The sequence below is a fragment of the Dama dama genome, chromosome 15 (assembly GCF_033118175.1).
Source record: "Dama dama isolate Ldn47 chromosome 15, ASM3311817v1, whole genome shotgun sequence".
NCBI classification, from domain to species: Eukaryota; Metazoa; Chordata; class Mammalia; order Artiodactyla; family Cervidae; genus Dama; species Dama dama.
The window spans coordinates 47,183,465-47,195,593 of NC_083695.1; the positions used below are offsets into that span (position 1 = coordinate 47,183,465).

General features: G+C 51.4%; 1 protein-coding gene across 1 annotated transcript in view; it reads right to left on the reverse strand.

The window, feature by feature from the left end:
- Window positions 1-10,794, reverse strand: part of ALOX5 (arachidonate 5-lipoxygenase) — a 41,941-nt gene extending 31,147 nt beyond the window's left edge. The window contains exons 1-3 of the mRNA XM_061162041.1: window positions 10,568-10,794; window positions 4,034-4,232; window positions 1,717-1,798 (exon numbers count right to left, since the gene is read on the reverse strand). Of these exons, the coding sequence (XP_061018024.1) occupies window positions 1,717-1,798; window positions 4,034-4,232; window positions 10,568-10,717 (431 nt within the window). The 5' untranslated portion in view covers window positions 10,718-10,794. The remainder of the gene's footprint in view (window positions 1-1,716; window positions 1,799-4,033; window positions 4,233-10,567) is intronic.
- Between the last annotated feature and the right edge of the window lie 1,335 nt (window positions 10,795-12,129).

Here is a 12,129-nt window from a genome sequence, read left to right on the forward strand (position 1 = left end):
TTATCATCACTGCCTTTGTAATACATCAAAGTATATTTATAATATATCAAATATATCCACATGTGTATGACTCTCTCATTTTCCATTCTGTTTTATGGAAATGTAAATTTTTGAAGGGAAGGGGGATAGAGCTAAACATAATTTTGAGACTGGGGGAATCAGTGGTCTCAGTGGGGATTTCTCAACCACTGGACAGGAGTGGGTCTCTGAGAAGCGGGGGAAGAATAAGGAACTAAGAGATGCTTTCACAAATTAGGAAAGTTAAAAAATAAAAGATACTATTCAGCTTTGGCAAGTATTAAGTGAAATGGATGCCCACACACTGATCCTGAAAACTAGCTAAAAGATTTTTGAAAAGAAATTTGTCAATACATACTAATAATTTCTGCTATTTGATTTAGTAATTTCACTCCTGGGCACCTATCCTGAGGAAATACTTAAAAATGCACACAAAAATGGAAAGATAATAAAAGCCCGATTCACTCAGAATTCCACAATGACGCATTAACTTATAGGCTGCATATAGCACATTGAGCATCACTTTCCAGATGTGAACACTTGCTCATGTGTATTATTTTTTTAAAACAGTTGTCTTAAGGGACTTCCATGGTGGTCCAGTGGGTAACAGCCCACACTCCCAATACAGAGGGCCTGGGTTCAATCCCTGGTCGGGGAACTAGATACCACAGGCTGCAACTAAGAGTTCGCATGCTGCAACTAAAGATCCTGTGTGCCACAACAAAGACCAGGCACAGCCAAATAAATACATAAAAATAAACATGAAAAACAGCAGTATTGAGATATAATTTACATACAATGAAATTCATCCCTTAAAAGTATCCAATTATAAGGTTTTTAGTATATTTTCAGAGTTGTGCAACCATCACCATAATCTAATTTTGGAATATTTTCACCCCCAAAAGAAACTTTGTATCCACCTAATAGTCATTCTCCATGTCCCATTCCCAACTTTCAGCCCTAGCTGATGACTAATCTACTAACGTCTGTCCATAGACTTGCCTATACTGGACATTTCACAAAAATAGATTCACATAACATACAGCCTTTTGTAAATAACATTTGGCATAATGTTTTTGAGATTCATCTATAGTTTAGCATGTATTCATAATTCAATGCCATTGAGAGGATGTTCCAGTGCCCGCTGCATTGGAAATGCAGAGTCTTAACCACTGGACCACCAGGGAAGTGCCTCATCTAAGTTATCTAACAGGTTGGTATACAGTTATTCATACTATTCCCTTTCATTCATTTTAATTTCTGTGAGGTTGGTATTGATGTTCCCTCTTTTCTTTCTAATTTTAATAATTTGAGTCCTTTCTCTTTTCTTGGTCTGTTTGCTAAATATTTGTCCATTTTCTTGTGGATCATGTATCACATTTATAACTTAAGTATGATAAGAAGACAAAAAGTGAGGGGTAATCCCTACAATGGGAAGTGAGAGAATACCAAGGTGAGTTCAAGCCTTTGCTGTCCCATTCCTTCTAAATGTCAATGAGGTTGATTCCACATTTTTCGTAACTCTTTAACCATCTCTGCTTGGAGTGGTGGTAAGGTGGAGTGAGGAGAATAGAAGGGATCTGGCGCTTCAGTCATCACGTACCAACACTGATGGGCCACAAACTGCGGGCAGAGTTATGCCTCTGAGATAGAAGAAACCATGGCTCCTCAGCTATTTGGCCTGACGTCACAACTCACCGATACTGTTTTTGTCGTGTTTCCAGTTCTTTGCGTCTATGCTGCTTGAGAATGTGAATCTGGTCATCACAGGCCAACTTCGCTGTGAAGAAAGCACATGTGTGAAATGACCCTAGAGAAGGACAGAAACAACATCCAGTGTTCAGGCTTCCCGCAGAAACCTACTTATGTCAATAGAATACGGGGGACATCACACTGAGCCAGTTTCCAGAGTCAGGTGTCAGGAAACTGGCAGCATCCACTTTCTGCCTCTTGGAATACCTGCTCTTGGAAGTCTACCACCACTTAAGAAGCATGAGTCCCCTGAGACCACCAAACTGTGAGACGTCTAAGCTTTAAAATGAGATGCCATGTGGAGAGCGAGAGACCATGGAGCCCTGAAGCTCTAGCCACATGAGAGAACCATCCTAGAAGTGGATCCTCTAGCCCTCCCCCCTCAGTGGATGCCCATGGCTCACAGAGGAACCACCCAGCTAAGCCCTTCCCAACTTCCTGACCCCTAAGATCATGAGCAAAATAAAATGGCTATTTAAAGCCACTAAGATTGCTACACAGCAATGGGTCAGTGAGACATGCTGGGTGGCTTCCATGTGCCTCTCCAGAGCCACCCTTCATCTTGTCCTATCCCTCAGGGTCCCTGATCAGTGCATCAGTGGGCTCCACGTTGGGTCGAGCCACTGGGAACTCTTGCCAGAGAGTGGAGCGCATGGGACAGTGAGGAGAGGACATTTCTTCCCCAGCCTCTCTGCAGTGTCTCCCCAGACTGTCTGCAGGGGCTGAGACAGCCCCTGCTACAGCTCCTCCCAAGGTAGCTCTGGCTCCAGAACAATCCCCTTCTGAATTATTCTGGCATTTTTTTCCCTCCCCCACCCTCCTAGGCCATTAGGACTAGCAGTGCTAATGGCCTTCCACACAGGCCTATGCCTTCTAAATATCCCAGTTTGAATGTGCCATATATTTTATTGCTGGAAAGAGCTTTGGGGTCTGTGGGAAGAAGGATTGGACTTTATAGCTGAGACCTTGGGTGGCAGGTGGGTGGCAGGTGGGTAGCAGGAAGTGGAGCTCGTGATTTTAAAATCTTGGTAGAAGAGAAGTGTCCTGTCTGCAACCTTTGGTGGCCACCAAAAGACAGAATGACTTTTGTGATCTTTTCCCTGCCATGAGGACAGAGGGTAAAAATCCTTCTTGCCCCAATCATGTAGTTCAGAAATGCTCCTGAAATTTTCTTTCTTAAGTTAAATTCCAGATCAGAAAAAACGGGATGTGGTCTGAGAGTTTAAGAGCACCAGGCATGGATTTGAATCATGCTAAGAGGCTGGGGCACCCCACTCCAGTACTCTTGCCTGGAAAATCCCATGGATGGAGGAGCCTGGTAGGCTACAGTCAACGGGGTCGCGAAGAGTCGGACACGACTGAGCGACTTCACTTTCACTTTTCACTTTCATGCACTGGAGAAGGAAATGGCAGCCCACTCCAGTATTCTTGCCTGGAGAATCCCAGGGACGGGAGCCTGGTGGGCTGCCGTCTATGGGGTCACACAGAGTTGGACACGACTGACATGACTTAGCAGCAGCAAGAGGCTGGTGAGCCAAGTGGGGAGGCACATTGTTCAGAGGGAAAGTGGCCTGAGATCACCCCACCATCTGCTTCTCTCTCCTCCACCTCCAAGCAAGCCAGCCGTGTGTCTCTTACCAAGAATGGCCTCGTGAGGAAGTGTCAGATTGGGGTCTGCACATTTGAGGGTCTTGCTTAAGAGGGCACATTTTAGGTTCTTCTCTCTTTCAGCAAAAATGTGAGACTTCAGGTTTAATGGCTGGTGACCACTGAACATGAACTCTGCCCATGATTCCTCCGAGCTGGCACATAGGCACTCCTGGTCACCCCCTTCCTTTCCCTGGCCTGAGTGGGATCCCTAGGAGCCCAAGCCCCACCATGACCTCCCAGAGAGGAGAGCCAAGAACTAAACTGGAGAACCGTCCATCCAGGGACACGTCCTAGGGGTGTGTGCTACTAGAGATCCTGGTTACCCTCTGACAAAAGTGGGGGGCTCATAATCTTCCCCCTGACGGACTGTATGGCAGAGAGGGGACATGGCTGGATGGAGCTTGGAGCCTGTCACTCCACCCTCTGAGCCTGGGACTTATCAGTACCCAGAGGAAGTCACATCTCCTGCAGGTGCATCAGGACACAGAGCAGGTGCTCAGCCATGGGCAGCACTGTTATTATTCCCATGGATACAGATCTTCGGGGATGGAGGGGCTGCAAACCCTCTCATTCCCTGGAAACCCGGGAGGTGGACGGGGTCTGAGCTGCTCACCTCGTCCATCTCTCAGGACAATCTCGCCCTCGCCCGATATCCAGCGGTAGCAGGGGAACTCGATGTAATCCCCACAAGGTGTCTTCACTGTGATGTACTTCAGGTACCAGTCGTCATGGAGCCAGTACTTGCGCTTCTCGATTTTGATCAGTTGGATGTCGCCCAGTTCTTCATCCACTGTCACATCATAAGAATCAACCTGAGAAGAAGAAAAGGCAAATCACACGGTCTGGGAGCCCCTGAGCCTTTGCATCATCCTCAGTTCATTTAGCAGAGATGTCTGCTGATGTCTGCCCTTGGCATGGCTCTGTGCTGCCCCCTGGGTGACAGAGATGGCCAAGTCCCCCAACTCTGCCCCAAGGAGATGGAAGTGAATAAGTGAAAGCGCTGCTTGGAGGGAGACCGTCTGCTGTCTTCATAAGGCCCAGGGTGGAGGAGGTGGAGGCTCCAGGCAGGCGTGCCCTCCTCCAGGCCAGGCTCAGTGAGGGCCTCTGCAGCTGACCCCACTCACAAGGGCAGCAGGCTGCTGGCCCTGCTACCCTCTAGGGCTGGATGAGACAAACTGGCCCTTACACACAGGGGCAACTGGCAAAGGGCTCTCTGAGCTGCTATCGATTCCACAGGCATTTTGGGAAGAGGGAGGGTTAGGACCTGTGTCTCAGATGCAGACAGTGAGACTCAGTCCCACTTCCACTGCTAACTGGCAGAGTTGGACTTCCAATCCAAGCCCTTCCATATGTCTCTCATTATCAGTGGGGCAAATAGCTGAGTGAAAATGAGGAGGCTCAGGTAAAACTGAAACCACACAGATTCAAGCTGTCCCGGGGCCTCTGCACATTCCCTGAGCCACAGTGATGCCAAGAAAATCAGACGAGTGGTTCCCACTACGTCGCAGGCATAGCGAGGGGCTGAGGCTGGCCTTGCTGCCCCAGGCCACGTGCAGCACTGCACCCCAGGCTGCTGCCAGGCTCCTGACCCCAGAAGACAAGCTGGCATGGTGGCAGTGCTGCTGGAGGCTCTCCTCTCCATATGTGTAGCTGGGAGAGAAGGATGGGGGCTCAAACACTGCATTGGGTGTTCTGAAGACCAGCAGGTTTGGGAAGCCCCAGACTCAATGCCATCTGAGGCACTTTCTAAGCCAGATTTCACTCATCTCTGAAGTTTTTCCTTGGTGGCAGCACTTAAAGAGTTCTCAGTGCAATAGTGAGATAAGTGGAGGGGACGGGTGTTCCTCATGCACAAGACCCTGTGCATCCCCATTTCCATCCTTGCCCTCCAAACGCCAGGACACCCCTGGGAGGACTTCTTAAGAAGAGTGGGAAGTTGGATATTTTCAGCAAACCCTCTGGCTCCGAGCACAGGGAGCTATTTGTGTGTCTTTGCTGCTGCGGATGCTAGATGCTTATGGTCAGAAAGCGGAAGCCTCTTGCCAGTTTCCTGTGGTCTGGGCCTTTCCTTTCCCTCCTCCCAGCTCCTCTGGTCATCCAGCCCCTCACTGGGACTCCTCTCCCAACCTGGGGCCAGCCACTTTCTCCCTAGAGATCAGCAGTCTGTAGTACAGACAGCCCCCTCCCTGCCCAAGGCCCCATGGGCCTGGGGGTCACCGTTCCCTGTGAACTTTTCTGAGATCCCTGCTCTCTCACGAGAAACACTGTGGGACAGGAGGGTTCTTTTGCTTGAAGGGTGGGGCATCCGGCAGAACAGATAAGCTGGCTCACCTGTCAGGGACCCACCACACGGGCTGGCTACTCTGTCGTCAGAAACTGTTTCTCACTGAGAACCCCACTGAGGCCAAGTGAGACCTGCAGGCATCTTGCTGCTGGCAGCACAGACCCAGCAGAGGGAAGTCAACCTGTGGCGAAGTGTGGTGAATCCTGGGCCCCGGGTGGCGGCTCCAGGGGAAGTGGCTTTCCTGTGGCTCCTCAGGGGTGGGGGTGGGGGGCTGCAGGTGTCTGGAGGCTGACGCAGGAAGGCTGAGGTGAAGGGGGAGAGGACAGCCACTGTCAAGTAACAAGAGCCATGAGCCTCTGAGGTGGACATTCTCAGGGAAGTGGGATGGAGCCCCGGGAGCCTCTCCAGGGTGATTCTCAGACGGAGGGCCAGACGTCCAGCTTTGGGTAGGGACTGATAAAGAAGGGACAGAGTAGCTTCTTTGAGGGAAGGGAGAGCAAGGTCACCCTGTGCACGCCTATGTGCAGTCACAGGAGAATGGACCCTTCAGGTGCCCCGGCCCCAGTGGCCCCTACAGGTACCTGGTGGAAGGCCCTGGAGCTTCACCTGGGATAGAATCAGTGGACAGACTTATAGGGACTCAACATGCTATCTGACGGGGAGCAGGAAGGACAGGCCTGAGAGTCTGGTTGGTCTCCGGCTGGCCCTGGCTTTGGAGCAGTGCCCCAGGAGGTGAATGAGGGTCCGAGGAATTCAGTCCTCACTCGGGCTGTCTAGGGACAAAGTCTGGTGGCTTGGCACTGGCTTCTGAGGGAGTTACTGCTGGAGAGTCACAGAGGATAGAGGGGGCTTCTGGGAAGATCTCAGGGTCCTGTACGTCAAACAGAAAGTCAGGTCTTAGGAAGGAACAAAGAGCCAGAAGGTGTAATGGCCTTCCTTCCTCCTTTGCCTGGGCCAGTATGCTGGATGGATACTATGTTTGTTGACTCATTTGCCTTGACTCATTAACATCACATGTCCATTCTGCACATTCTACAGTGCCAACAGTGGATGGCATGATGCACAATAAATATAGTACATGTGCATGGCCGAGTGGATGATTATCTTATTTTATAGCTGGAAACTGAGGTTCAGAGAGGTCAGGCAGCTACCACACTAGTGAGTAACTGGTGGCCCCATGACTGGAACCCATAGCTGTGTGATGGCCCAATCTGGGTTCCTCTCAATTTTCCCGATGATCACATCATGGGAAAAGCCTGGCCTGGGAGCCAGGCGACCTGGCTTTGAGCCTGGGTTCAAGCCCTCCATGGAGTATGAAGGTGATGTGGAATAGGGTGGAGGACATGGAAAAGCTTCCTACGAGATGGCATTTGAGGCAGCTCTTAGGAGTTTGTAATATTTTGGAGGTGAGCTGAGTGGAGAAGGGGAATGAGCAGGGCACTCTGAATGTGGAGAAAGGAGGTGAGGAATTCACATGTGGGAGGAGGAGTCTGGTGCATGGAGTCCTTGGGGCAGAAGTGGTGGGTGCAGCAGTCAGGCACTGGACAGAGACGTGGAGGCAGGGAAACCTGATATTCACTAGTCTCCTTTCTCAGAAGGGCCAGCTTGCTGATTTCATCCAGTTGCTCTCAACTCAACATTGGACACATAGCTCTAAGGCTTTGGAATATTTAGGCAAAGTATTAGTTGGTCAGTTTTTGTTTTGATCTTTATATCGGCATTTAAAGAAAGGTTCCATTTGTCTCTGCCCCAGATTCCTGCTACAGCAAGAACAGAGAACAGTCATGATGTGGTCCAGCATGGACTGCCTGTTGTGGAGGGGGCTAACGAGGGGCTGATGGGGGGTGGGAAGGGAGAGGAGGGGGCTGTGGAGCAGAGAGAGAGAGAGAGAGGGAGGTGATTAAGGGGTGGATAAGGGAGAGGCTAGGGCAGAAAGAGGGAGAAAAGGGGCAGTGGCTAGGGAGGTTAAAGAAGCAAAGAATTGGGGAGCTGCGGGAATCTAGGAGACAGCAGAAGGGAGAAACTGGAGCGGAAAAGAAGACAAGAGATTTGGGGCATTGGGGAACTGTGAGGAAAACGGAGCAGAGGAAGGAAGAGAAGGAGGAGGAAGAGGCAGAACGTAGGGAATAGATGGCGCAGAGACGGAAGGTGAAGGATAGACTGAGGATCAGAAGGAAATACTCTTTCTTCAGATTTCCCAGGCAAGAATACTGGAGGGGTTGCCGTTTCCTTCTCCAGGGGATCTTCCCCACCCTGGGGACTGAACCCGAGTCTCCTGCGTTCCAGGCAGATTCTTTACCACCTGAGCCACCAGGGAAGCTCTTATTCTTCAGTAATATAGTCTTTCTGGGAAGGCAGTATTCTAGAATATATTCTTCATGAACATATTGTAAGAATATTCCCTGAAAATATTTAAGAAGCAAAGCTGTAAGACGTTCACACTTACTGACTACGTTCAAGGAGATATACTAAATATCACTCTATGACCTTTGCTTTGCTGCCAGGGAATGAAAAAGGCTCAGGTTAAGATTTCCCAGAAGTCTTCGGATCTGTGAAAGTCATCCCACCTGGACTTGAATTACTTTAAATGGACAGAGTCGAAGAAGCACCAGTTTGCTAAATTTGCCTTGACAGGAGAATCTCACCTGTGAAGGACTCTGATTCCCACTCCAGTCCTGAATCACTCTGCAGAACTCTGATGAGAATAACCAGTGATTTGTGACTCAATTTATTGCTGGGGGAAAGAAGCAATCCTGTTCATTACAGGGACTGAATTTTGAGTGAGGGGAGTGGGGTGTTGACCTGACAATGACCTGGAAATGTCTGAATTGGTTGCCTCGAAAAAGTCTTTATTGTTGTTACTATTACTGTTATTATCTATGATGACTGTAACACTTTTTAGGTTAAATGGGATAGCATTATCTTCTACACAAGTATTTCCTCTAAGATTTCTCCCTCACCTTTACTACAAAGGGACAGATTGTCCTTAAAGAGACATTAGCTGGAGAATGAGGAAGTAGCTCTGGGCTGTGCAAGACCAAGTGTGGAGTAACTTTGCATCAACGGGAACTTTCTCAAAAGCTGATTTTTTTCAAAGAGCCTTTCGGAGACAGCAAGTCCCCTGCAGTGCCCTTCCTGAAGTGCCCCTTCTCCTAATGGAAATGTGATATGCAAATCTCTCCTGAAATTTGTTTCTGGGACTCTCACAGGTGTTTAATCACAATGTCATTTGAATGAATTGTCAGGGTGGGGAAATAATGAACAGAGGGATGCTTTCATCTCTCTTCCAATGACCCTGTTATGGTCACATCCTTATATCCCCTCTGAGAAGCCACACCCAGGTGTCCCATGCCAAACAGCATGAGCACATCGATATGTGATATTCGTAGTGTATGAAGGAGAATGGACCCCCTGAAGACAGATTATAAAGATCAAGCAGTCTGTACCCTGTCCTCCTTGCATACGTGTTGGCGGAATCCACAATATAATGGAAATAAATGATGGTGCTTCAGAAATAGCTGAGGGTGTCATCACCCTGAATGGATGATTCATTAGCCCTCCTGCACCACCATCCTCTCAGCCAGGTCCCTGGTTGGGGAAGCCAAACAACAGGAGGTAGTTCTTATACTCAATGCCTAACTCTTCCAGAAGGGTACTCTCTAGCCGCATAAGTATGCTGAACTTGGCGAAGTGTCAGTTGGGCTTATAGAGCGAGGTTCTGAGGCTCCTGGGTAGGAATCAAGCCCATTCTGAGTTTCCAGTCTGGAAAAGGAGTGGAGTATTAGTGGCTGACTTTAGGCTCTGCAAACCTAAAACATGCTTTGTAAATATTATCCAAGAAGTGTTAGGTTGAACCGTAGGAAATTGCCAGTTTTATTTGTCAAAAATAGTCAACTATGAGTAATTCCTTTTGATTCAACAAAATAATGAAGAGGTAAAAAGACAGCTTTATGAAATCTAAATCTTTACGGTCCAGTTCAGAAGTTGGGAGTGGCAGAAGGGAACAGATATTTTCTGGGCACCTGTAGTGTGTTGGGACTACCAGCACATTTAATGAGCACTTAAGTAACGATCATGTAATAAACCCAGTGGACTGGACACCAAACACCTGGCAAGGACCAGTTGTGAGCACCTTTGTGCTCACAGAGAACGCTGCAGGCTAGAATTCACTCCCAGGTCGGCACTGGGAATCCACTTCTGAACGAAACCTCACTGCAGCGCGTGTTACCGCAGACTAGAGGTGCAGTCCACACGGGGTCCCTTTGCTGCCTGTACTCCCAAGGCGTCAGGGTCTCCGGTGAGGTGGGGAAACGGGAAGGCTTCCTCCCTCTTCCTCTTCTGAACACTCACACCCCGGGGGGAAGTGTTCCCCGGTGTACGCTCTACTGGAAGCCAGTGAAGACCTCGAGGTTTGCAAAAGGCAAGAAGCCTCGGTCTCTTGTTCCTTCGCTCTGCCTCCCTCTGGGAACCTGGCCTGGGAATGTGAGCTGCCCAGGTGTGGAGGCATCAGCTAGTGCCACACTGAGCCACCGCCCGGGACTCCTAGACCAGCCGGAAGCCCACCCTTGCACTTTATGTCTGGGGAAACTGAGGCCCGGGATGGGGGCGGAGCGAGCTAGGGATCAGGCCCCGGTGGAACTCAGGTCTCTGGATCCCTTGCCCTACCCATTCTCCCCACGGCTGAGGTGCCATCTATGGAGTCCCAGGAAGTGGGCGCAAGTAATGGTCACAGCACTTGCCCAGTTAAGGATTCTCTTAGAGCCCCTCGCCCCCAAGCTCGGGTCCCCGCCACCCTGATGGGTCCTGGACGCGCGCGCACCCCGTCCCGCGGCCGCCCAGCCCGTCCCGGCCGCGCGCGCTCACCGCGCCGCGCTCGAAGTCGTTGTAGAAGGGCTTGTCCAGCAGGTGCTTCTCGCTGCAGCCCGCGGAGCCTACGAGGCTCAGGTAGATGTAGTCGTCGGTGCCCGCGAACCACTGGCTGCCGGTGGCCACGGTGACGGTGTAGGAGGGCATGGCAACGCGCAGCGGGGGCCGCGGGGCGCGGGCGCAGCCAGGACGGGTAGCCTCGGCGCGCCTCGGCACCTCTCCCGCCGGGCGCCGCAGCTTCCTCCCTCCGGGCGCCCCGGGTCCCCGCCGCCCCGCGCCCCCCACTCCGCCCCCGCCCCGCCCCGGGCCCGCCCTCCCGCGGCTCTGGCCCCGCCGGACTCGCCTAGGGCTCCGGGAGCGTCACCCCGGCCTGCACCTCACGTCCTCGACTTGGCGTCAGTTTTAGCAGTCAGGGGACTGGGGCCGCCCAGCTGCTCCCTCTCCTCCCTCTCTCTGTCCCTCCGTTCACTCACTCAGTTTCTCCTTCGCTGTTTCCACTCATCACCCTTCCCTCCTGCCTCGGCCTCCCTCAGTCCCGAGTTCCTGTGAGGCATTACGGCTGGGCTCCAGGGACCCCTAGAAAACCAGACATAGCCCCTGCCCTCACTGAGTCCCCGGGGAGTGGGAAGCCGCGCGACCGAGGCAGTTCTGTGATTCTTGAGAGCAAGGGGTGCTCTGGGAGTCTAGGGCGGGAAAAGGAGCCCACGTGGGGCGTCAGCTAAGCTTCTCAGGGGTGACACCTGAGTAGGTACTTTGACACTTCCGTGGGCATGGGCTTCCTCCACGGCCTTGGTGGAAGGTCGCAATAGGCCGGGTGTAGGGGGGCCCAGAGGGGAGTCAGGTGCCAGCCACGCTGAGGCCTAGAGATGGTCGGTGTGTAGTGGGAGGCAGGGCAGCCAGAGAGGGAGGGGAGGCCAGGACGGGAAAACTGGAATCCGGACACCTAGGAGGGTGTATGGAGGGGGCTAGCGCTCGGAAGGGTTGCAGAAACTTGGGGGCAGGGAGGCTGGGCGCGCAATAGGACTTGTTTGGAGATGGTTTGGGAGTGGAAGCATGGCCGGAAGTCCAGGGAAGATGATGTGGACTCCATAGCAAGGATGTTCCAGGAGTTAGAGCTGGTTTTGGAAAACCCGCTGCCTGGCAGAGTATTATTTATTCATTTATCTATTTTAATTATTTTTTAATCGGCTTTGTAACTGATGATGGGCAAGAGGCCTGGAAGGGATGGTAGTAAAAGGCTTTGTGTGCAAGAGGGAGGAGAAGGCAATGGCAACCCACTCTAGCACTCTTGCCTGGAAAATCCCATGGACGGAGGAGCCTGGTAGGCTGCAGTCCATGGGGTCGCTAGGGGTCGGATATGACCGAGCGACTTCACTTTCACTTTTCACTTTCATGCATTAGAGAGGGAAATGGCAACCCACTCCAGTGTTCTTGCCTGGAGGATCCCAGGGACGGGGGAGCCTGGTGGGCTGCCGTCTATGGGGTCGCACAGAGTCCGACAAGACTGAAGCGACTTAGCAGCAGCAGCAGCAGCAGTGCTAGAGGGAAACTTCCCGCCG